General features: G+C 56.8%; 2 protein-coding genes across 6 annotated transcripts in view; one reads left to right on the top strand and one right to left on the bottom strand.

The window, feature by feature from the left end:
- The window catches only part of SGSM2 (small G protein signaling modulator 2), a 33,817-nt gene extending 29,495 nt beyond the window's left edge, over positions 1 to 4,322 (top strand). For 2 of the 4 annotated variants that reach the window (XM_087825961.1, XM_087825962.1), the window contains 5 exons: positions 131 to 213; positions 399 to 508; positions 2,137 to 2,233; positions 2,766 to 2,933; positions 3,147 to 4,322. In XM_087825961.1, the coding sequence (XP_087682087.1) occupies positions 131 to 213; positions 399 to 508; positions 2,137 to 2,233; positions 2,766 to 2,933; positions 3,147 to 3,235 (547 nt within the window). In that variant the 3' untranslated portion in view covers positions 3,236 to 4,322. Of the gene's footprint in view, positions 1 to 130; positions 214 to 398; positions 509 to 2,136; positions 2,234 to 2,765 lie in introns of all 4 variants that reach the window. The other 2 variants (XM_087825960.1, XM_087825959.1) reach the window with 1 other exon arrangement.
- Positions 4,323 to 7,076: 2,754 nt separating this feature from the next.
- MNT (MAX network transcriptional repressor) lies at positions 7,077 to 23,232 on the bottom strand. 2 transcript variants are annotated; one of them, XM_087825964.1, is made up of 7 exons: positions 22,800 to 23,232; positions 16,822 to 17,383; positions 16,196 to 16,237; positions 15,951 to 16,062; positions 11,122 to 11,247; positions 10,828 to 11,020; positions 7,077 to 10,656 (listed from the first exon to the last, which is right to left on the bottom strand). In XM_087825964.1, the coding sequence occupies exons 1-7, from the start codon at positions 22,870 to 22,872 to the stop codon at positions 9,899 to 9,901; spliced, it is 1,866 nt and encodes a 621-aa protein (XP_087682090.1). In that variant the 5' UTR covers positions 22,873 to 23,232; the 3' UTR covers positions 7,077 to 9,898. The 2 variants fall into 2 exon arrangements, with proteins under 2 accessions (XP_087682090.1, XP_087682089.1); XM_087825963.1 differs by lacking the exon at positions 11,122 to 11,247.
- Positions 23,233 to 24,689: the final 1,457 nt, after the last annotated feature.

Below are 24,689 nucleotides of genomic sequence, written 5' to 3'. Positions count from 1 at the left end.
TGTTCTCCGTGGTACTCCCAGTGCTTTAGGGTCCCCGAAGGCTGACTTCTGGGTAGCAGGCTACTCTAGGGATCCCTGAGGGGAGGGGGACTGGCACACACCCACAGTGACTCTGTCCCTGGCATTTCAGCTACGTGTGGGAGCACCTGGACGTGGGCTATGTGCAGGGCATGTGTGATCTGCTGGCACCGCTCCTGGTCGTCCTTGATAATGGTGAGGGATGGGGCTGGAAATTCCCCAAATGGTATCTGGGTTGGGCTGACATACGCTAGAGAAGGAGACTGCCAGGTCTAGACGGGTGGGACTAGTAGCCAGCCCTGTCCTCTGGGCCACAGGCAGCCCATGAAGTGAGGTGTTGGGGTGTCCTTCCCTATGGCCTCACTCCTGTTTCCCCTCAGATCAGCTGACCTACAGCTGTTTCAGCCACCTCATGAAGAGGATGAGCCAGAACTTCCCCAATGGGGGCGCCATGGACACCCACTTTGCTAACATGCGCTCCCTCATCCAGGTGAGGACTGTAGCCACCCGTGGGCACGTGATCAGGCACCACTGGGCTTGTCCGTCTTCCACAAGGGGGCCAGAGAGCATTCCAGAAATCTGTTTTTATGTATAAGCTTAATTTCTTTTATTTCGAAAACGCATTCCCCCCCCCCCAATTACAGTTGACATTCACAGCCAAATGTTAATGTAGGCTTCTATTCCTGGCTCTGGTGCTCCAGGCTGGGGAGCCTGTTGTGGGGGTGAAACCCCTTGCTTCTCAAGGGGGACCTTTGCAGCTGAGATACCCCTTCAGAATCTCAGCTGCCACATGTGGGAGTCAGCCCAGCCCTTTTTGCATCTCTGCCCTTCCTACCAGTCTCCTTGTGGCTGCTTCTGTAAATCCTTGGTGATAAGACCTCTGTTCCGTTGGTTATTCAGGTTGAATGTTTTATAACTTAGTTATAATTCTGGTTTGAACCTGGGAGGAGGTGAGTGTAATTTCCACCTACTCTGCTGCCATCTTGGATCTTCCTTGACATTCAATATTATATTAGTTTCAGGTGTACAGCCTAGTGCTTAGACATATTCCTAACTTATGAGGCAAGATGATTCCCCCATAAGTCTGGCACCACACATAGTTATTACAATATTATTGACTGTATTCGCTATGCTGAACTTCACATGCTTGTGACTGTTTTGTAACTGCCAATTTGTACATCTTAACTCCTTTACCTTTTTCACCCAGTCCCCAAACCCCTCTCCCATCTGGCAGCCATCAGTTTATTCTCTGTATCTATAAGTTTGTTTCTGAAAAAAAAAAAAACAAAAAACATTGTTTTCAATGTTATAAATTGAGGAGGAATGTCAATATGTGAATGCCTGTGCTCATGAAAGTTCTGGTGAACAGGCAGGGGAGGAGCTCGCAGCTGTGTGCGCCACTGCCTACACTGTATGTGGACATTCCCAGGCACTGTTCCCAGCTGGCCCCGGAGCCCTCTTGCCCCATCCCAAAGCTTGGGGACAGGCTGGTGGGTGGAAGGTGGGGGTGCCTATCTCAGAAGGCCTGGAGCCTGTCTCTCAGCATCCCCAGAGGACTGTGTTCTCTGAGTCCCTTGGCTCCCTACCTTTGCTACATTCCTTATGGGCGTCACCTCTGGCCCCCAGCTCACCCTTGAGGGCCCTCCACTCTTTCAGATAGAACTATTGGACACCGTGGCCTTAAAGACCCAGAGCCCTGGCCGGGTGGCTCAGTTGCTTAGAGTGTTGTCCAGTACACCAAAAGGTTGCAGGTTCGATTCCCAGTCAGGGAATATACCTAGGTTGAGGGTTCTATCCCTGGTTGGGGAGCATATGGTAGGCAACCAGTTGATGTTTCTCTCTGTCTCTGTCTCCCTCCCTCTTCCTTCCTCTCTCTAAAAAATCAATAAATATATCATGTGAGGACTTAAAACAAATAAGAAATCAAACACCCCAAAATGGTCTTACTCCACAGAGTACAACCCAGAGAGATGGGTGAGGCCGCGAGTGCAGCCTCCAGGAGACAGGAGAGGGCTCGGGCACAGCTACCAGGGCCATGGCAGAAGGTGCTTGGTGGAGGGTGGGGGCAGCAGGGAGGGGCGACAAAAGTTCAGTCCTCCCTTTTTCCACTCACACAAGATCCTGGACTCAGAGCTGTTTGAACTGATGCATCAGAATGGAGACTACACCCACTTCTACTTCTGTTACCGTTGGTTCCTGCTGGATTTTAAGAGAGGTAAGAGGAGGGATGGATGGTGGGCCTGGGGTCAGGGGCTGTGGGTGACCCTTTTTCCCTAAAGTCAGTGGTTGTGGACCCTAACTGAACTTTGGAACCACTTGGGGAACTTTTTAGAAACAACAGTGCCCTGGGCTCTACCTAGTCTCAGACTACTAGTGTGGCTGGCTGCCTAAGCATCGAGATTTTAAAAGCTCCTTAGGTGACTCCAAAGTGAAGACAGGGTGGAAAACCACCCCCAGGCAATGGTTTTTGGAACTGTTTTCAAACCAAATCTCCCCTGAGCACCAAGGTTTGTAAAAGCAGAGCTGCTCTAGAGGGCGGTGTGGAGTCTGCAGGAGCTCTGTGTGCAGCAATTACCAAGGAGAAGGGCAGGAGGTTGGCCTGAGGCATGGAACCTGCCCCTTCTTGGGCCAGGCTGTGTAATGGGGAGAAACCCAGGACTTTGGTCCCTGGAGCTCTGTCTCTACATGTGGCTCCATGGGAGGCCCATGGGCGGCCAGGCTCAGCCTTAGCCCCTTGCCATCCCCAGAGCTGCTGTATGAGGATGTGTTTGCTGTGTGGGAGGTGATCTGGGCGGCCCAGCACATCTCATCAGAGCACTTTGTCCTATTCATTGCCCTGGCCCTGGTGGAGGCCTACCGTGAGATTATCCGTGACAACAACATGGACTTCACTGACATCATCAAGTTCTTCAATGGTAGGAGCTTGTCCAGCCATCCTGGACAGCATAGGGGCCTCCACTCCTGGCCTGGGCAGGGTTGGAGGGGCTCAGAAATACCAGGTTCCTTCCCCATACACAGATGGCAGGAGTCCAGCAGGTGGAAAACGGAGCAGGGTGGGCAGCCATAGGGCTCCTCCCAGATTACTGCCCTTGCTCCGGCATTCCCACAGTTACCTATGTTTCCTCCAGAACGAGCAGAGCATCATGATGCCCAGGAGATCCTGCGGATTGCCCGGGACCTCGTCCACAAGGTGCAGATGCTCATAGAGAACAAGTGAGGGCTGTGGCCCAGAGGCAGCAGCCAGCCAGAGCCTGGGCTCCGGGTCCCTGGGCTCCCGCAACGGAGGTGCAGGGGCAGCACAGCAGAAACTGCCCCAACTCAGCCAACCCTGCCTGCCCAACTGTGTTCCTAACAAAGTGTGAGCCTGGGATCCGACTCTGGGCAGTTCTGGCCCTGCAGGGCAAGTCGGGCCAGGGTACCCTCAGATCAGGGCCAGGATGGGAAGGGGTGGCCTCAGAGAGCAGCTTGGGGAAATACCTACTCTGCTTCCCTCTCAAACACCTGGAAATAGCCCCACTGCCACCTGCAGCCTCAGCCCAACTGCCCCATGTCCTCTCCTGGGTCAGCATGGGGCCCCGTAGAGTTATCAGGGCTATAGTCGCCTGGGCCCCACTGGTGAGGATTGTGTGAGGCAAGGGTAAGGGTACTCTGCTGTATTTCTTCTGAGTGTCCCTTTGTAGGTCCAGTGCATGTGTGTGCACCAACCCCAGTCTGGGCAGCCAGATTGGCTGCCAGTTTGGGTGTTTCCTGGGCTGCCTTCCAGGCCCTCCTCTGAGACTGTGGGGCAGCCAGACACTGGGCCCTGGGTGGGAGCAGCCCCCCTCAGCAGCACTGCCACTGCCTTTGGCCACCTGAGGTGACCCCATGCCTTCCCCCAGACCGTACAGTGCACCCACGTGTATCTGTACAGTCTCACTTTTGGCCCCTTGCTCTTGCTTTATGCATTCGATGCATCCCTGAAAACTGTATAAATGACACTTTGCCAGCCGGAGGTATCTGGAATGTGATTGGAGCACTTCCTCTCGCGAGGAATCCCAGAGTGACTCTTTAGGGAGGTGATCCTGTCACAACCTCTTTTCAAAGTTGGCCCCAAAACTATCTGAGACACCTGCTGAGTCCTGAGGCTGGAGGGAGGAGGGTGCCTGAGTCTCCCTTGTCACTGATGAGACCCAAGGCTTGCTCTGCCTTCCACACACCTCTCAGAATGTCAAGAGGACTAAGGACCCAGAAACCCCTTTGGAAGAGCCTCACTCATTGAGGGGGGGTGTCATGCTGGCTGCGTGTTCTGTCATCCCCACCCCACCCCCCAACACCTGCAAGCTAGGCCTTGCCCCAGGGCTAGGAGGCCACTCTGCCACAGGGGCTGGGGCCTGTCCAGCAATCACTAAGGTCTAGAGACTTCCTGCATTTGAGAAACATGAAAAAAGGACTCAGCAGCCCTTCTGCATCCAGCACAGACTCCTCAGCCCACCCCTGCCCTGGGCACTGCACGGCCTGTTTGGGGGCCAGCACGCCCCATTGCCCACTCTTGTTGTCTGAGTACTTGGCCTCCACCAAGCACGGTGGCCATTGTATGCCTGCCTTAGTGACTCAGTGGTTTTGTGAGGAGCAGAGTGTGTATGTTTTTTGGCTCAAAAATTATACTCTTCAGTGCAACAAACCAATAAACACAGCATTTGGCAATGCTTGAGGCTCTGGGGGCTGCCTGTGGGCTGGCGCTGGACAGCGAGTGACTATGTGTGGGAATTCTCTAATCTCCACAATATAACAGTAAAGAAGGCCAACCCCACAAGGCAAAGATGGTGAAAAGAGAACCAAATTTTCCAAGAGAGGGGGGGCCTTGGCTATGGGCTGGTTGGGGTGGAGATGATAGGCAGACCCCAGGTATTCAGAGAGCCCTTAGGGCCAGCAGTCCCATCTCAGACTGACCAATGGCCTCTGCAGCCTCTGGATTAGTGTAGTTCCCTGTCCCACCCCTTCCCCAGCCGGCCATCCTAAACAGGTATAGTGATAAGCTGGAGCTTGCTGGGAATCTGCAGGAGCCTCCCAGCCCCTCCAGCCAGTGGGGAAGGACCCTGCCCCTCTGGCCTTGGCTTCTGCCCACTGAGCACTCACTGTCTTTGAAATGCCTGCGTCAGGCTGCTGGAGGGGGGGCGGGGGGGCACATGAAGAGGTGTCACACCTGCTGGGCATGGAAAGGGCCCCCACCTATCCTACCTGCCTTCCCCCACCCCAGAGGACCACTGCTCCATCACCCATGGTCCCAAGTACAGGGCAGCTCCCGTCACCAGCAAGTGGTCTGGTCTAAAAGACACTGACATTCCGAGTATTAGGGCCTATCATCAACTCACTCCTAGATGCCCAAGCAAGGAAACCAGTTGACAAAAGGAGCTCTGGGGCCAGCAAACCTTGTAAGCCCCACAAGGGAACACCTCCCCTTCCCCAAAGCCGATCCTGTTGCCTGGAGTAATCAGAATCCCCTCTGCTGTGACTCCACCTGAAAGTTCACTAAAGGCCCCTGATAAATTAGCCTGGATATGGCCTGGTTCCTTCACACTCACCCAGAAGTGCTGGCACTCCCCAGGTCCCAAAATGATGGGTCGGCTGAAGGGTGTGTGTGTGTGGATAGGAGGAACAAGAAGTATGAGGACACTATAAACATCATCTCAGAAAAACCTCCAACTCTAGAAGGAAGTCTCCCTCTTTCACAGAGCAGAGCTGGTAAATGGAAGCTCTTGGATTCTTACTTGGGATTTTTGTTTCCCAATGCCCTCGCCATAGGCCCCTCTCTTGCAGGTTCCAGCTGCTGGGGAAGGGGGGATTGTGAAGGGAAGTGTGTCCTTTGAGTGCAGGGAACGGAGTTTCTGCCTATCCTTATGATAGTGACAGCGCTCAGATGATATTGGGTCATTACCAGGGGCAATCTTCATCTTTGTCCCAGTGCCTGCAGTGTCTGACACTGAGAGGGCCAGGAAATAAGTTTAAGGGTTGGCCTTCCCTTAGAGGGCACTCATCTCTTCCCAGAGCTACCAGCAGAGGGAGCTAGCATCTCACAAGTGAAAGGGGCTGGCAGAATTGTAGGGAGATGGGGAGGGGGCACTAGGTCTGGCCTCTTGAGGCTGGCTTTTCTTCAAAGAATGGAACCCCAAGACATTCGCAGCCACCACTCCCTTCCCTAAGGATGATACCACCACCACCACTCCCCCCTACATCCCTCACCCACCCCAGAAAGAAAAACTGAGTCAGTCCCCCTGGCCGGGAGTGGGGCAGCTGCGGCAGCCTGCCTGGTCTATAGTTAGGCCAGCTACTTGCTCCCTCGCCCCTACTTACTCCTGAGCAGCCTGCCAAAGGCTGGTTTCCCCTCACCTGGGGAGAGGACGGAGTCATAGGGACAAAGGTTTGCCAGACCCTGGTTTCAGGCCCACCTCAGAACACGGCTTTGACCTCTTCCTCCTCTTGTTCCTTTCCCTGAAAGGACAACCAACCCTGTGGACTCCCCAATTGTCCTGTCCTAAGCTCTAGGACGTCCCCTCAGGCCTCTCACCTTCTGTGCACAGACCCTCCACCTTTCCCACTGCAACTTTCTACAGCAGGCCCCAGGGCAGGATGGCACATGCTCAAGGACTTGGCACCAAGTTGAGAGGTCTGACCGAAGCTGCACAAGGTCCCAGGCTAGCTATGTGACTAACAAGTCCCTTAGCCACCTCAAACCTGTTTCCTTTTCTGCCAGAACAGGGCTAGTTCTTGGCTCATTTACTTGACTGTAGTGTTGCGAGATAAAACAAGATAGTGTTTGTAAAAATGGTTTGAGGAAGTATTGCAAAAGCATAAGGAAGACCAGAACTGAAGTTCTGAGCTCGTTGAAGATTCAGCACTGGCATCAGAACAGGAAGGTCTCTAATCTTTTTCTAAAATTGACCAGCACAGAAGCTGCTTGAGGGCCATCCCCAAATGTCAACAGAGCAAGGAACCTGCCGCTTCTTGCTGGAGGTCTTTCCTTGGAAGTCTCTGCCTTTTGCAACAAAAGGACCCAGATACTGCAGGCTGGCAGCTCCATCTCAGGTTTCAGTGCAGGTTTATTTCAATTTTATATTTTATTCCAGGCAAGTGCTTATTACATGGATAGTATTCATGTCTCAATACCTAGAGTCTTGGAGCATGAACAGCCACTAGAATACAGTTCAATAGTAAAAATACAATATGTACAAAAGTAGGGTTTTTGTAGTTTTTTTCCCACACAGCAGATGTATCCAAACACATAAAAATCTCTACAGTCTGGGGTCACTACAAGTTATATTTCAGGAAACGGAGACACAGTGACCGAGTCCTCACTGTAAACAAGGGCCACCTCTTGGGGGATGGGGGTGGGACCCTGGGATGGGGGAGAAGCAGCTGTTCCTGGAGAGAGCAGGGGTTCTGGTGACCCCCACCCCCGTTTCCCTCCAGGCATTCCCTGCCCTTCTTTGGCCCCCCCCAAGGAACCAACCTCCCCCTCTCCCCGAGGTAAAGATTCCCAGCCAGTGAGCCACTCTGAACATCAAAAAGTAAAACACGCATGAGAGGTAAGATGTGTGTGTGCGCACGTCCCCCAGGCTGGAAGGGCTAGGGAGGGGAAGGGAGGGGAGGGAAGGGGCAGGCGGTCCCACAGGGTGAGGACAGATGTGGTCCTGATAGCTCTCAGAAGGGAGATGCCCAAAGGGCTGGGTGGCTGCCCTCTTGGGCACACAGCGTCACAGCATTCACAAACAACAAAAACAACAGCAACAACACCCATTGTCACCAGTCTGGACATAGTCGTTCGGCACTAGGTTCAGAACCCCCACTGCTGGGGACAGGGAGGGGCACGGGCAGCCCGCGGATGAGGTATCTGTGCAGGCCCAAGGGGCGACTGACTGGCTGACACAAGTTTTATAACTCTGGACTGGCCTCAGGATGCAGGGAGGTGAACGGAGCTGAGGAGAGGCAGTTCACCAATGCTTCTCTGCCTGTTCCCTGGGCACCAGGCCTGCTCTTCTCCCTGTTCTTTCCATTGTAATCACACTGGGAGGAGTGAAACTGGCTCCCCAGAGAACCAGGGTGGTGGTAGCGGCTGCAAGGTGCAGGAAGGCAGCAAGCTTGAGAGACAGGAGCACTGCGAGGGGCTGGGGGCCAGTACGGGGCTCCCTCCTGGAGGCCTCTAAGGCATCTGATAGGCCTCCCCTTTCCCCGCCCCAGGAAAGACAAATGAGAAAGTCCCCTGGGAGGTCTCCAGGACCAGGAAGGAACCGAAAGAGTTCTTAGGCATATAAATCTATTCAAGACCTCTGCTGGGGCCACTCCAGAATCGTGGCCCCAAGACTTACCCCACCCCCAAGACTGTCAGTGCAAACTTCACACCTTGGGACACTCTCCTCCTCCCCGCACACTGAAAGGCCATTGGTGAGTGTGTCCAGGTGGGAAGCCAAGTGTGCACGTGTGTGTGTAACTGTGTGTCTGACACAAGGCCACTTGTAATAAATACATAAAAAGAGAAGCCAGTCTGCCAAGGCGGAGGCAGGGAAAGCAGCATACCTTACACACCAGCTCCCCTTGCTCCTCCCACCCCAAGCTCAGCCCTGCCCTTGGCCCAGCTAAGTAAGGACCTTTCCTCAGAGGAAGGCAGTGGCACACAAAAGCCCCCCCCCAGGGAGGGTATACTCAATAAAGCCCACTGTAGAAAGGGTGACTGACGTTCAGGGCAAAGAGATGACAGTAGAGACAGAGAAGTTGGGGCAGTCCCGGCAGCCCTGCAAGTTTGACCCTGCCCCCTCCCTACAGGTCCCCAGGGCCTATTTGGGAAAGAGTTGGGAGCTCTAGTGGAACCCCTGGATTTTAACTTCCTAATTGCCTCAACAGTGTAGCTTCAGGCTCCTGGAACCCAGACCAGATTCTGGTCCATGTCTCCAAGGTGGCACCACATGCACCCATCCTTGGGGGAATGCAGAGCACTGAGCAGAGGCCAGGCAATCAGGGTAGTGACAGCCTTCTGGAAGCTAAGAACCACGTCCAGGGATGGGAACAGGGGTACAGGGCTGCTCTCAGTCCAGATCCAGGCTGGGAGGGGGGGTGGGATGATGGGGACAGCCAAGCCCCTTGTTTCCCACCCTGCCCTCAGCACGCCTTCTTGAAGTGAGGAGCCCAGCAGTAAGGGTTGAAAGGCTCAGAAGCTTGGCAACAGCTTGGGTTTGGTTTACTGTTGGTAGAAAATCATCTTAACTAGTTTCTGCTGTAAGGAATCACAGTGACTGCAACTGGGTTAGAGAGCCCCAGGCTGGGGCACCCACCTGTCTGCGGAGGACTCCAGACCAGCCACTTTCTAGGACTTGTCACCTGTACTCAAAGCAGGTCCCACAGTGGTCCCCAACTTTCTGGGCCAAGTTGCTTCAGTTCAGCTCCCCCTTCCCTTCCAAAGGCCTGGGAAGGGAACACTGAGGCTCGGGAGGGGAGAGCCCCGACGCTCAGCCACATCACCAGACAGAGCAATAGCAGCAGCAGCAGCACAGGAAGGCAGCAGGGGAGGGAGAAGGAGAACACAACGTCCACATCGAACTCATTTTAGGGGACAGGATGGGGAGGCAGGAACAGCACCAGGCTGAATAGGCAGCACGTCCACCAGAGCGTCTCTCATCGCTTTATCAAGTCCTAGTACAGTGGGCTAACACCCTGTCCCGTGCCCAGCTCCCTGGGGTGGCCCCTCCCTCCCCTGGCTCAGAGTCTCTGCACCCCTTTTCCCTAGGAGGCCTGGGGGTGGGGGGTGGGTGGGGTGGGCCTGGGCCTGGCTGGAATGTGTGGAGCTGGTGGGAGAGTGTGGGGACAGGTCCCCCTCCTTGCCCCCACTGGGGGCCTCTGAGTAGCCTCATCCTCAAGCCAGCTTGAGTGTGCTGACCGGGAAGGAGGGCATAGTGACCATGGTCACAGGGTTGAGCACTGTCTGGCCCACCAGCTGGGGGTGGTGCACCACCTGAGCCCCAACAGCTGGCTTTGCCATGACAGTGGCAGAGGGTCCTAGCCCGGCTGTGCCATTCACTTGCTGGTGCGAGAGGGTATGGGCGATGTGGCTCACCGCCACGGGCTGGCTCACTGCCACAGGCTGCGGGTATAGGGGAAGCTGGGAGCCAAGGTGAGCCACGTGGTTAAGGGTAGCAGGGTGTACTGTGATGTGGCCAATGGGGGGTGTGGCAGGTGCCAGCTGCACAGCAGGGCTGGGGGCTGAGGGGGCAATGTGGGCGATGTGCTTGCCGCCTGGCCCCTGGAGAACGTGGTTCACAGTCTGGATGACTGAGGCGTGGGTGGTGGCCGTGTGGGCGATAACTGTGGAGCCTCCCCCAGATGCAGCCACCAAATGGGCCGGAGCAGGCACCAGCGTCTGGGCAGGGGCAGCTGGTGGGGGAGGAGGGGCCGGCAGAGGTGTCTTCTGCTGTGGCAGCGGCTGCTGCCCAGGCAGGTGGGCAGGAGACAGGGCCACAGGCTGGGAGTGGGGGTGTGGGTGGGGAGGCAGAGGCGCAGGGGCGGCGCTGGGCGGTGGTTTCGGCAGCTCCGGGTGGGGGCGATGGCTCAGCTTAGGTAGGCCCAGGCCGGCCTGGTCCTCCTCCATATCCTCGTCTATGTTGTCCTCACCCTCTGTGGGGAGGACACGAGGACAGGGACAGGTCAGAGGGTTTGGAAACAAGAGGCTGGAGAAATAAATACCCCTGGAGGGCTGGGGATATTATGGGGCTGGGGCGGGAGGGCATCTTTTCCAGCAGGCAGATACCTGGCCAGGAAGCCTGACATTTGAGGGGCAGGGCTCACCAGAGGCAGTAGAGGTGGAAGCCTGGTCGTCCTCGGGCTGGCCTGTCTGTCGGAGCACACGGTCAATCTCTAGCACATCCATCCACTGGCTCAGCTCGTGTTTGAGCTCTGCCAACCGCTGCTGCGTGGCAATCTTCTCCCGTGCCAGCCGTTCCATCTCATGCTCATATTCCTTCTCCTTCCTCTTCAGGGACTGGACAACAGGGCAAAGAAAAGCCGGGTACCCTGAGCAGCAACCTCTGGGCCCACAATACCTCAAACATCCCCCCACAGCCACCTTTGCTTCCAGATCACCTGGTCCACAGGGGCAGGTCTGCAGAGACTAGGGGGCCCAGGCTGACAGGGGCTACCTGGGACCACACCTGCCTCCTGGGCCATGGCTCTGCCCAGTGAGGCCCAGTATCCCAGGGACTGTGGGCTCTCCAGCAGGTGCCATTGAAAGAAAGCACAGATCCAGGCCAGCAGCTTCCCCTTCTCCACATCAACTCTGTCCTGAAGGGCTTCACTGCCTCTTGTCCCATCCACCCTCCTGGCAGCACCTCCCTCCATTCTGCAGTTGACAAAAGGTGTAACAGATTTCTCGGGTACTGCCCAAGGCCTATACCACCATTCATACCATTGTGTCACTCACTGATGCCACAAGTTACCTTCCTTGGAACCCATTCCCCAAAGAACACCAAATGGTTCAGCCCTTCTCTTCACCTCATCATTCATGAGTCTCCTTAACTTCAGTGTCCTTAGAGAATGGCCTACTAGACTTTATAAGGCCCCCCCCCCCCCCGCCAATTTCATCTCCCTGACCTGCCTCCATCTGGCCCCCAGCAGCTGCTGGCTCTGCACCTCCTCTCTGATAACCTAGGTTACTGCCTGCATGTGACATCTCCTCAGAGCCTCTATTTTCACACTGTCTACAGCCTCCAGGCTCCCCAGGCTACTGAACAACCCCCAAGCCCTAAATGTGCTCCTCCTTTAACACCTGTACCTGAGTTGCAATGATCAATGAGAAATGGCTCTTGGGGTGCTGGACAGCACCACCGACTTGACTAAGCACTCCTGGAGAGGCTTCTGTCTTTCACCATAGGTTCCAGGTCGCTCCCACCCCCAAGAAGCTGATGCCACCCACTTCACTAAGAACATCAGTGGGGAGCTCCCTTACTCACAGTGCCATCTCCCCCTCAAGTTCTCTAGGGCCACAGGCAATCTTGTGCCTCTTAGATTGACCCCTCACACAGGGGCTGGATGCCCTGACTCCCAGACTATGGCATTGCTCCCTATCAGAAGGGTCTCCAGTTTCCCTTTGCATGAGGCTTAACAGCAGCTCCAAAATGCCAGCTCATGTTCTATTTCTCTTCTCCCTTCCACCCCAAAGTCCCACTCGTCCTCTATGACCTCCTGACTCGGACACTATTAAACCAACCTAAGTTTCACAGTCCTCCCTGTTGCTCGCTTCTCCTTAGCCCAGGCATGTCACAGCTGCTGGGACAACCAGATGACACAGACAATCCTGCCCGGCTACTTTTCAGGTCTCTTACATGAACTGCTCTTGAGCTTCTAGTTTCCAAGACTTGCTGGTCACGGTCAGGTGCAGAGCCCACTGGCTCTTCATATACCAAACTCAACAGCTTGTCTTAGTTTGCCTCTCCCAATCCTGTGTATCCAGATGCTCACATATGGATCCTCCCTACTCAACCCTCTGTCTTATCTGCTCATGTTCCAAGGCCACACTTGGGCCCCCACCTCCTCTGCTGTCCTTTCCTATGCCATGCCCTTACCAGTACATCTTGACATACACCACACACTTGAACATTTAATGAAAGTGACACGTTGTAATTAATCAGACAATAACTCAGATCATGAAGTATTTTAGGTTTAGTTTTCCACCTCATACACAGTCCTGTCCAACCCAGTGAGAGAAAGCAAGGACTCTTCTATAGGTAGCTCATATTCCGACTCCACCAGTGGCCCCAGGACAGAGCTATGGACGTCTCACCCGGCCCCAGGGGAAGAATCTATGAGGACTCGAGTGTGTTAGTTCCCACCTCTATCCTGCCTCTCCCCTTCATCACAGTCAGCCATTAGATTTGCATTTCCCCTGATTTCATTTCCTAAGGGCAGTTTTGCAGCAGCCTCTGCTGACTGTTCACCTGCACCTCTTGGACACAGCAATGTCTTCAACTCCACACACCAACTAGGCCCAACTTGCCCACACTCCCTCCTACAGCCCCTAACTTCTTGCATTTCTGACCTCACCAATGAGAGACACCTCAAACCATTAGTGCCTGCAACACAAGGCCCAGATACAGCCACTCTCTGTAGTAGCCTGAAACCTAGTAGCTTTACACTTCTGTAGCCAGTCCCAGGCCACACAGCCTCCTCTATTATTGGCTTTGAGATTAACCTGCTTCTCCCCATATTCCTGCCAGAAAGATCCCTCCCCTTACCCACACACAACTATCTGACTTCTCACCCAGAGAGACCACTGCTAGACATGACATCAGTTGAGGCCACATCAATGACAGGGCCTGTGGTGAGTCAACCTTCACTCCAACCTGGCTGCTGGGAGCTGGAAGTGGCCTTCCTAAACTCTACCTGCTAGCAGGGAAGGTAGTCAGGGAGAGAGAACATGAGGGGCCCAAACTTACTTTTCTCACCCAGCCCAGTTCCCCACAAGCCTAAAGGCCCCTGGAAAGTTTTCCCAGGGTGTAACTTAGTCCACACTGCTTCATTTTAAACCCATTCCCTTTCTAAGACTACCTGGATATGTGGTTTGGTACCTGTCTACTCCTCCTCTTCCTGTCTCTGTCCACTTAACTGTGTCTTTCTTCAAATCCTTTACCACTTCCAGGCCACTCGGGTCTGGCTGGGAGCTAGTCTTCCCACAGCTTCCTGCCTCAGCATACTCAGTTTACACACCCTACATGGTCTCTCCAGTACTCCTTTTCGACTCCCATCTATCTAGTGCCCTGCTGCCTCCCATCTCTGTATGGCAAGCCTCCTGCTAGAGAAACTGGCCTGTGTTGTGCTCTCTGCCTTCTACTTTGTCTAGGTCACCCTCAGACCTTCAGGTCTCAATTCAAATGCTCTGTCCTCATCAACAACTTCCCTAATTCCATAGAACAAAGTCTGCAATCCCTGTCCCCATTACACCCTCATGGCACAGTCCTGTTTGGTTTATTTGCTTATAATCTGCCATAAGACCAAACCTAAGAGGACAGAGGCCCACACTTTCTTCTTTGCTCCCTGCTTTAGCCTCAGAATCAGACACAAGGCTGTCCATAAGTATTTGAATGAATAAATGAGTGAAGTTGAAGATTTATAGACGACAGCCTTGTAAGTTTCTGCTTCCATTGTCAGCCCCAAGATAAGTATCTATGGACAGCCTGGGTCCAACTTGCTTCCTACTCAGACCAAGCCCGTATCCCGGGTTTGCTGGTTCCACTGAATCTCTATTTATGATTATTTTCAAACCCACACATCATACAAGCAAGACTCCCTTCCCTAACTATGTGTCTATAAAGAGGAACCTTCCCATTTCTCAATAATTGCTATTAAGTTAATATTTATAGAGGGCCACTCCTCCCAACATTCCTATGACAAAAATACTATTTTTTCCTATTTAGCATCACCATAGTAGGAGAAAAAACTGATATTCACAGAAATGTCACAGCATTTGGACAGAATTTGCTCCCAGGCCATATGACTGAAAGACCGGTAACTTACACGCAAGCCCAAATTCTGCAAAAACATACCAGAAATAAGCCTTCTGGGTAAGGCCCTAAACCCACGGTCCAGCCCCTCCCCCACCCAAACCGTTCCAGGCCCAGGCCCCGCCCCGCCCCTCCAGGGGCACGCGCGCACCCACGCGGACCGGGCTTTGCTGCGTCACTCCCCGCGGGCCGCCCCGCCCCCGCCTGGCCCCACCAATCCGCGGTCTCGGGAGCGCCCCGCCCGGGTGCTGGGAAGCGGCTGGGAGGCGCGCCAGTCCCGCCCCCTTGGCCGGGAGGGAGGGCGGAAGGGCGCGCGTCGGCGGGAGGCTGCGGGCTGGGAGCAGTCGCAAAGCGGTGCCTCCGCCCTTCAAGTCAGGCAGCGGTTACCTCAGGGCTGTGACCCCGCAGTCGAGGACGTGGGGGAGGGGTGGTGCTCCGCCGCTGGCTTCTAGCCCAGCCCCCAAGCTTCCCGAGCGCGCCGAAAGGGAGACCCGAGGCTTCTCCGCCCCCGCCCCGCGCGGACTGGGAGCCCTACGCCCCTCCCACTCCCCCAACGGCTGGCGGCCGGTTCCGACTCCCTCTCCGCAGCAGCCGTGCGTGGCGGCGCACCCCACCCCCACAGCCTCTTTCCCGGCACGCGGAACCTTCGGCCGGTTTCCAAGGAAACCGAAACTCGGGCAGTCATGGCAACAGTCTTATCTGGCGGGCGCACCGCTCGCCCCCCCCCCCCCCGTACTGCAGAGGAGAGCCAATGCCCAAAGGGAGGGGACACAGGACCAGGAGGGCCCCTTGGGAAGGGTTTTTTAAAAATCCAGACGGAAGGAAAGCGTAATTTTTAAAGATACGGTGTCACAGGGGCTATTTGTCACCCAGACGGCCGCACTTGCCCAACCCCCAGGTTTAAGGGGTCGCAGCACCTTAATGCACTCACTGGAGGGATCTTAATCCTTCTGGGGTTAAAGCGGGGGGCATCACCGGCGCGCGGCCGAGTGGAAGGAGCCACGCCCAGGGAACCCCACCCTCGGCACTGCAGGCAGGGTGGAGGCTCTGGGCTCCTCCACGCCCTTCTCACTCGCCGCGAGGGTAACAGCGTCGGGAAGTGGAGCAGGGACGGAACAGGGCTTAACACCGCTGCGCGGCCTGCAGTTGGCCGGGCTCTGGGGGTGGCCCGGCGGGGCAGCGGGAAGCCGACCGGAGCGCCGCAGCCGCCCTCCCTGCGCAAGCGCAGGCTTCCTCCCGCCCCCTCGCGGGCGGGGAGCCCCGCTGACGTCATCCGGCCATGTGCTCAGCGCCCGCGTGGAGGCGGGCGGGGCCGCGGCGAGGGGCGGAGGGCCGCAGGAGTGGGGAGGAAGTTGGCGCCGCGCCTCGCCCGCGCCGCCGCCCGCCTCTTCTCCGCTAGGCCTCCCTCCCCCATACCTGGATGTACCGCAGTGCCGTCCGCAACACGCTCAGATTCGATGTCTTCTTGTCGTCCACGTTGGGGATATTGCGCTTCAGGGTCTCAAAGCATTCCTTCAGATGGGCCCTCCTGAGGAGAGGAGGGCGAGCATCGCTGGTCAGCCCGCGCCAGACGGGTGGGGGCTCGGTGGGGGAGGGGAGGGAAGGCCACGGAGAGCTTGGGGGACCAAGGGTAGCACCAGATCGCACGCACGCACACACACCTGTTCTTCTCCAATTTGTTGTGGACTTCTCTGGTTCCGATCCTGCAACCCAGACAGACAGGAGGCTCAGGGAGGAGGGCCTGAGTAGGCGGCCTTCCTGCCCCCACCCCCCAAATGCCACAGGGTTTTTGCTCCTGAATGTATCTCCCTTTAAAAGCAACAAGGGGAGATGTTCACCCAGTGCCCTGGTGCATTCACCCCGTGGAGGGCACATATATGCTCATAATTCACAACTCCTTTAACCCTCCATCCCACCTCTCCACCTCTGAGACAGAACTCCTCCTCGGACTCAAAGATCCAGTTGACCCCAGCCCTCACCCAGGAGGGCCATAATATAACACTCTTTCCAAAGGCCTACAAATGCTATCAGTCCCAACCTTGGACAGAATCATAGAACACAGAAGCCTGAGAACAACAGAGGGCAATAGCCATCCCCCACTCCCGGGATGGGCACAGGCACAGTGAGAATGTGTCCAAATATAGGAGGGTGCTTTTCGGTTGGAGAGGTAGGGAGGGCAGGGTTCTGAAGGGCTAGCTTGGGAGGGTACTTTCTCTTGTACACACACCCCAGGGGGTGGGCACTTCTCTCCATTCCACCAGCCCCAGCTCTGCCACACCTCACTCACCCCCCAGGCCTCTTCTTTTGTTCGCTGGATTTGACCTCTTCAGCTGGTGCCAACTTCAGGGTCCCAAGGGTGGGTGGGGGTGGCTGCTGGGGGGCCAGCTGGGGCTGGACTCCAGGGTGTGGTGCTATGGTCAGGATGGGTGTGGGGAGGGGCTGCAAAGGCTTGGGGCTGCCAGTGGGCTTGGAGTCTTGCAGTAGGGGTGCAGGGGTGGGCACCTGTGGCCTGGTGGGCAGGGGAGCAGAATCCTTAATGCTGAGTCCAGGGGTGCTAACCAGGGCTGGCTGGCGAGGTGCCAAGGGCAGAGGCTGGGCTGTAGGGGGCAGTGGTGGGGGTGGGGGCAGAGGCTGAGGGGAGTTGGTCACTACTGGAATAGGAATGACAGTCAGTGGGGTGGGGGTGGCAAGTGGTGGTGGGGGTGCTGGTGGGGGTGCTGGTGGTGACAGAGGCAGGGGTGGTGCCTCGATGCGGGGTTCCTCCACAGGCAGGGCATGGGCCAGCCTGGCCAGGCTGCTGGCCTTCTTCTGTTCCTGCTCCCGCTCCAAGCGAAGCCGCTCCTGCTCCTCTACGCAGAGAGAACACAAGGGGTGTCTCAGCAGGGCCAACAGTCTTGGGCCCCAGCTTCACCTGTCCTCTGACCATAACCCATCCTCTGACCTTGTCCCAGTCAGGGCTCAGTGACACCTCTGCTCGGCTGGAGATGCCACAAATATCCACCCAGACCCAGCTAGGCTCTGAGCTAAATGCTGGGAGCACAACAGTGAACAAATGAAACAGACCCAGTCCCTGCCTTTGGGGAGCTGGAGGCCTGAAGGGTAGTGGGAGAGACAAGTAACAGGCTTCAGGAGAAGACAGGCCTTAGTAGAGTGGGAGCTGTCAGAGAGGATGCTGGAGGCTTAGCCACCTGAAGGTTGAAGGGTTAGGTAGCTAGGTCAGGAGCAAAAGAGTGACAGATAAGATGGGTAGAGGATAGTCCATGATGGACAGATCATAGCTTCTGGGGAAGACCTTCAACAGTATTTACCAAGTACCTTTTGGAAAGCAGGCAGTACCTTCATTTCACAGATTGAGTCACAGGTAAAGTGGGTAGACCCAGCCAGATCTCTCTGACCTGGGGTGGATGCCTGGTCCTTACTGTGCCAACATATGCTCACCAGGTGTCTACACACACACCTGGGTCCTCACAACCCCCCCCCCCCCACACACACACACACAGGTAGAGCAGGCACATCACCTTCAGTTCACACATTAGGAAACTAGGCTCAGGATGCGGGACCCCTAGGCTAGGTCCCAATGCCTCTGGTTTCCTCAGGGAACCTACAAAACATACTTGGTTTGTCTCTGCCCTTTGCCATGCTAGAACTCATTTCCCCCCAATATCCCCCCCCCCCCCCCCCCCCCCCCCCCCCCCCGAGCAGCAGAAACTACAAAGGTACAAGGCAGGCAAAAAGGAAAGCCGGGCTTTTTAACAGAGGTTGAGCAAGGCAATGAGCTCAGGCACCGTCCAGCATCTCTGCTGAAAGAAAGCCCTGCAGGAAAGGGAGGCCTGCTCAGCAGCTAGCTGGGAACAGGGGAAAGGGAGTGGCCCCTCCTGCTCCAGAGGCCCCACTCTATCGCCACCCTGACCCATTTGGGGTCCCCTGGCTACAGGGCCAGGCCAGGGCCCAGGGGAGCCGCTGGTCAGCCTGCCCTCCCTCCTGCCCTGGATTCACCACACTGCTGACTAACCCAGCTGACAGCATGGACACGCCCCAAACAGGCCACCCCACAAGGGGTGGGGCTGAGGGATGAGGTTGGCTAAGCAGCCCCCGGTAGGCAGAAGGGCTTCAAACCCCTACTTGTCTGTTGGGCTCAGGGGCCCCAGAAAACCAGAGAGCTCAGGGCTTTCTGGCCAATCAACAACTTGAGTGAGCCAGGTCTGCTCTGAACCCCTCCCTCCCACGGAGGAGGCAAAGGAGGAAGTAGAGGGGGATGTACTCTGAAGGGAAGCACTCAGTGGTTTCCCAGCAGCCAGAGCTCGGCTGGACAGGTCAGCACCAGCCTCTTCCCTATCTGTATCTCCCCTGCCTTTCAGGAAGGGCAGCTGCCAGGCCAGAGCAGGCCAACTCCAATAAGGGGAGGCCTTGCTCTCCCAGGCCTTTCAAACCAGCACTGACTTATGTTACAGCCCCAAAGAAAACCAGTTCTCTGCTCCAGCTTCCCACAGAACACACTGGGAAAGACACCTGCTGAGTTCCAGCTGTGGAGCCCTTCTCAGGCCCAGCCTGGGACATCCCTAGTCCACTTCCCTGTCCCCATCTTCACCTTCCCCCCTCCCCACCCTCAAGACAAGGCCCTGGAACTCAGAACCCAACACAGTCCCCACCTCCATTCCTTTGAGCCAGGACCCAAACTTTTATTGGCCTTGGATCAAGTGTTCCACTCTCCCATATATAGGGGGAGACAGGGCTCCAATCCCAAGGATAGGTGCCCTGGGAACTCAGACTGAAGGCAAATCTCATATTCCCCATATTTTAAAGCAACTCCAAAGCTCACCCAGGAAATGGCAACCTCCTCATCTACCCTCTCTTCCAAAGCCAAGCAGGACAGGTCAGCACCAGCCTCTTCCCTATCTATATCTCCCCTGCCTTTCAGGAAGGTGCCAAAAAGGACCCAGGTGCAAGGCCAAAGTCTATCACACCTGGATCAGCACTAAAAAGCTTAACTAGTGGGGAAGAACTCGGTGGCCCAGGCCAGATCCAGCCCACCAAAGCTTCCTGCCTCTTCCCCACCAGCTCTGACTCAATCCCAACCCACAACTGCCCTCTCCCAGAGCACTGCAGAGAGGGAGACAGAGTGGGGGAAGCAAGCTGGCAGTCCCTTAGGGCCTCCCTTAAAGAGCTTAGGCTCTTTAAAATAATGCTCTGCTGCACCCATGGGTCTACTCCCTTCTCACTCCCACATACTCTGATACCTTCCCTGGGCTCTGCCCAGAGGCTGCACCCCACCCCCACCTCAGGAAATTTAGCAAGACCCCTCTGGGGTGATCCAGGGGCCACACTGGAGAGTATGCAGATTGTGCTCCCTTCAGCCATCCCCAGTCAGAGGCCCATGGGCTCAGCAGGCACAAGGCTGGGGCCTGAGGCATCCACACCTGGTGGCCCCAAACATTCAGGGTCATTCTCCCCTTCTGCATGCTAACGGAGCTTGGCACATAAGGCAGGCCCAGGGTGCAACTAAGTCAGAAGGCGTGGACACTTGGCCAGCTCCCTCTGATCAAGGTAGAAGAGGGTCCCCCAGTGGAGCCACCTCCATGAATGGTGGAAATGACCAAGCCCTCCTGCTGACCACCAGGATGGCCTTGCTGGTCCCTCTCTGCTCTCTCTCCCTCTCTCTCACAGGCACACACATCCTCAGGGTCATCATGTGAGCAATCTGGCTGCTCTAGGTCAGGAAACTGACCCTTGAGGTTAAATGGGGGCACGTACAAGAGGCTCCCTGTTCAGGTGCTCATTAGGTACATAAGCCGGGCCGTTCTCTCCCATTCTTCCCACTCCTAGTCTAAGGACAGGCTGTCAAGAGGGAGAAAAAAATGAGTTCTGGAGATTAAATTGTCGTGGCAGAATCTAGCCATTTGTACATGAGTTTTTGGTGTAGATTTGGCTTTCCAGCACCCACTCATCCACAAAGAACCCTGCGCCACCAACAAGCTGTGACTGGGCAGCTAAAGTAGGCTTCAACTCAGCAGCTTACTCCCAGTTCTCACCACCCGGGGTGGGGGTGGGGTGGGGGGGTAGGGTTCTGCAACTTCTTAGGAGAACCATTCCCAGGTTCCTTCACTGTTGCACACATCCCCCCTGTCCTTACTGGTCAGCTGTGGACATACTTATTTGGGAAAGGGCAGTCAGATAACCATGGGGGGTCTTCTCCCTTTCCCCATATGGCCAACTAGCCTGCAGGTAAAGTAAAGGTGAAGTGAGTGTTTCCTTGGGACAAGGTCAGGTTCAATCCTGTTCACCTCTAGCACAGTGCCTGGTACACAATGGGGACACAATAGGTATTTTTGAATTGCATTGTGTTGATGGTGGCAGCAGGTGACTCAGTCTCTCCAAATCTTGTGCAAGCTCCTCCCTCTGCCGCTGGGCACACAGTTCTTGGTCACCACCAGCACCATCCACCACCTGACCCTGCTCTGGACCCCAAAGACAAGGACTAGGGGCGTTTGGGTTGCTGTCTCAGCCCATCAGTTCTGAAAATCCCAAGCATCTCGGTCTTACATATCTTGGGTGACTTTTGACCTTGAGAGGCCGGTCGACCCAACGAGGCCAGCTGACCCGCCGCTCCCCCGCCCCTGGCCCGCTGCGACTCTCCCCACCAGCCGCGGCAGCCTCAGCAGCAGCGGCAGCGGCAGGCGCGCGCGCGCGAGCACACACAACACACACTACTACCTCCTGCATGACTCATCATTGAAGCAACAATAGGCAGAAAGGAAAGGAGGGCGAAGCGAAATCTCCACCACAACCAACCCGACTAAGGGTTGGGAGGGGGAGGGTTGGGAAGGGCAGGAGCCCCGGATACTGCGCACACACCGACTGATCCCTGGCAGCAGTCCGGAAAACGGAGGTCTTTCCCCCAGCCCCTATTTCGGCAGCACCCTGAAGCTGCGGTCCATCAAGGGCGCGTCGGGATAGGGGGCATCTGAAATCTTCGTCTCTCCCTTGCCGAGTGAGCGCCAAAGTTTGCCCCTTTTTAGTCTGGGCTCATCCCACACTGTGGCCGGGAGGTCCAGGTGAGAACGTTTTGGGGTCAGTGGGCTTATGTGAGCTCTAAATACCCTGTTGCTCTGCAATTCTGAGGGTTTCCCTCGCCTCAAGATCAAAAACAGGAGGTCGGGGCGAGAACCGACAGGTGAGCTCTGCTACTCCTTCGCAGGGCAAAGGCTCTCCTGAAGAGATACCCAGCGCCCAGAGCCGGGGCCCAACCGGGCGCCAGGCGCCGGGTCGGCTCCGCCCAGGCTCCGCCTCCGATGGAGCGCGAGGTAGCGAGGAGGGGCCGGGCCGCGCCGTCCCTAGCGGGAGTGTCCCCGGTGCACGTGGTCGGGGGCGGGGCCCGTCCACGTCACCAGCCGGTGTAACCAACGGGCTTGGTACACAGACACACGCAACATTCCAGCCGAAATCGGGTATGGAACGCGCAGACACGCCACATTCCACACCGGCTAAAGTGGGGCGCAGAAAGGGGGGGCCCACGAGCTGCCCCCAGCGACCTGCAGGCCGTTTTCAAACACCCAATGAGCCGGCTCTCACCAGAACCCCTGACGCGCGACCCAGCCCAAGCTCAGGGAGGCGGGGTCAGGCGGGGCTGGCCAGGATCATAAGACACGCGATGTCATTTCATTCTGCAAAGGCCGCCTCCGCCCCAGTGGCGCGCAGATCTGCCGGGAGCGCCCCCCGCACCCTCCCCACAGGGCCAAGGAAGCCTCTGAGTTGCTTCGCGTAGAGTAATTCCTACCCCCCACTCCGTTACACACACGCCCACTCGTGTGCACTCTACACTCGCCGGTGTACACGTCTGCTCATCCGCTCTCCTCCAGGCTCTCATCACAAATCCCCCGTGCACACACGCACGCACACCCGGGTCTGCCACCCCCACGAAACACCATTGCTCACCCTACCCCCGGCTCACGCATCCTCAAAGCTACCGAGGGCGTCACTGACCCACGCGAAAGGAGCCCCCACAAAAGGTGCACAAGGGGTGGCAGGCAACTGGGGTTGTGCTCATAGGAGCCGGGTCCCTTGCATGCTAATGAAGTCATTAATTAATTTCACTGCCCACAACACTCCTCCCTCCCCGGGCGGCGGCTCTTGTGCCGAGCCTAGCGCTGCCCGGCTTCTCGGGCCGTCGGGGAGGGGGTCTCGTCCGCGGCTCTGGAGTGGGTTCGGGGACCGGGGTCGCTCGCCTCCCCTTCCCGGGTGCCCCAGGGGCCCAGCCGGGCCGCTCACCACGTGCTCTCTGTTGTTGCTGCGCTTGCCATTCCAGGAAGCGGGCCGCCTCCAGTAGCGTCTCTATGCTCATCGCGCCGAGAGCAGCCGGGGGCGCGCCGGGGCCGAGACTGCGGCCCGCGAGCCAGGCACAGGACAGGCTGGCGGGCAGGCAGGAGGGAGGGATCACCTCCGGGGGGCGACAGGGCTGGGCGGCGCAGCGCACTCCGCAGGCAAGAACGGGGCAGCACGGGGAGAAAAATCAATGTCTCCCAAAATACTTGCAAAATGTAATTTGCAAATTTAAAATAATTTGATGCAAAAAAAAAAAGGTGGCACTGCCTCCTTCCTTCCCCTCCCTCTCTTCCTTCCTTCTAGTGCCTCCCGCCCCGCGGCCCCCGGGAGTCCCGCCGACAAGAAAAGGCTTTGCAACAAGATGGCGAGGAGGCACCGACACACACAACAAGGGAAGGAGCCGCGCTGCCCCCGGCCGCCGCCCCCGCTACTACACCGGGGCCGCAGCCAAAGCCCGGACCGGAACCCCCACCCGCAGGGCCGCGGCGCCTCACCGAAGGAGGGGCGGGGTCGGGAGCGAGCTGTTCCCACCCACTACATACGGCGCGAGCACACGTGGCCTGGGTGGGGGTGGGAGAAGCTTGGGCCGGTTCGCGCCCTTCATTTCCGCTTTCCCTCTTCGTCCCGCCCCGATTGCATGCCACAAGTTGAGCAGGGGTTGTGGCTGTGTTTGTGTCATTCATAACGAAATTTGTACTGCTGGAGGGAAGGAAAGGTGGAAAATTCAACACTTAAGTAGCTCAAAGAAGGACATTCTAGGTCAGGGAAGCATTAGGATAGTAGAGACCGGCTTGATCCCTGGGTCTCCGCTCCCTACCCACACGTGACCTAATTCCTGCAACCACCGGGATGTCGCAATTGACCCGGGATCCGCCCCTGGGCGGAGCTGACAGCTGGAGGCTGCCAAAGAGGCTGCCAGAGAACTGGCGGAGGGAGCGGAGTGGCGATCCGATTCCGCGTTTTGTCTCCATTCCTCCCCCCGCAGTGCGTTAGCATTCTATTAGGCGACGTCACCGGGCCGCCGGCCAATGGGCGGGCAGGACAACACGGCATGGAGCAGCTCCACATGGACACCCCGCACCGCCAGCCTTCTATTTAAAGGGCCAGTGTTTAGCCGTGTCACATTCGCGGGTGCAGCTGGGGGCCACTGTGTGATCGGGCAGGTGGGACGTCTGAGTGAAATTTCCGCAGTTGTGCCCTGGCCTGTCCTTGACTTTTCACCACCCTTCCATTAAAACAAAGTCTCTCTCCTTCCCCTAAACTCTGTACACTCGTGTCTGGTGCGGGTGGAGGCTCAAACTGTGCCGCCCCAGAGGCCATTCTTTACACTAGGACCCGGGCGGGGCAGTTAAGGCGAGGCAGCCGCAGCCCAGACCAAGGGGGCGTGGCCCAAACCAGGAACAACAACGTGGAGGGCGGAAGCCCGGCCCCTGGCGGCTGGGCTACAGGCCGCGGGCGGGGCGCGGGGCGGGGCGCGGGGCGGGGCCTCCTGGCCCAGCCTCAGCCGCGCTAGCCCGGCGGCTGCCCCCACAGCCCCACAGGCGGGGGCCCTCCTTACCGCCGCTTTCCCGGGACGCGGGGGCGTTCAGTCAGAAGGTTTGGCCTTTGAGGTCAGCTTGTCCAAGTCCTCATCGTGCAGGTAAGGAAACAGGCCCAGAGACTAGAAAGGACTTACCTAAGGTCACTCGGTATTCCAGTTGCTCTGTTAGGAGGAGCATTTATTCCTGACCCCAAGGACGACTCTTTTGAAGGCAGTTCTAGGGCAGGGTCTCCAATTTGAAAAAAGTACTGGAGGAATATCAAATTGCTCGCATGGGAAGGAGTTCGACCATTTAA

This window comes from Miniopterus natalensis, chromosome 17, assembly GCF_054644295.1.
Source record: "Miniopterus natalensis isolate mMinNat1 chromosome 17, mMinNat1.hap1, whole genome shotgun sequence".
NCBI classification, from domain to species: Eukaryota; Metazoa; Chordata; class Mammalia; order Chiroptera; family Miniopteridae; genus Miniopterus; species Miniopterus natalensis.
This window is presented reverse-complemented; position numbering and strand designations above follow the sequence as displayed.

Bases quoted from the DNA above. Each gene is read 5' to 3' on its own strand.
- MNT (XM_087825964.1), bottom strand. From the start codon at position 22,872: ATGAGCATAGAGACGCTACTGGAGGCGGCCCGCTTCCTGGAATGGCAA. The intron at 17,384-22,799 runs GTGAGCGGCCCG...CTCTCTGCGTAG, and splicing joins GCAACAACAGAGAGCACGTG to AGGAGCAGGAGCGGCTTCGC. The intron at 10,657-10,827 runs GTGAGCCCTGCC...TCCTCCCCACAG, and splicing joins TTCCACCTCTACTGCCTCTG to AGGGTGAGGACAACATAGAC.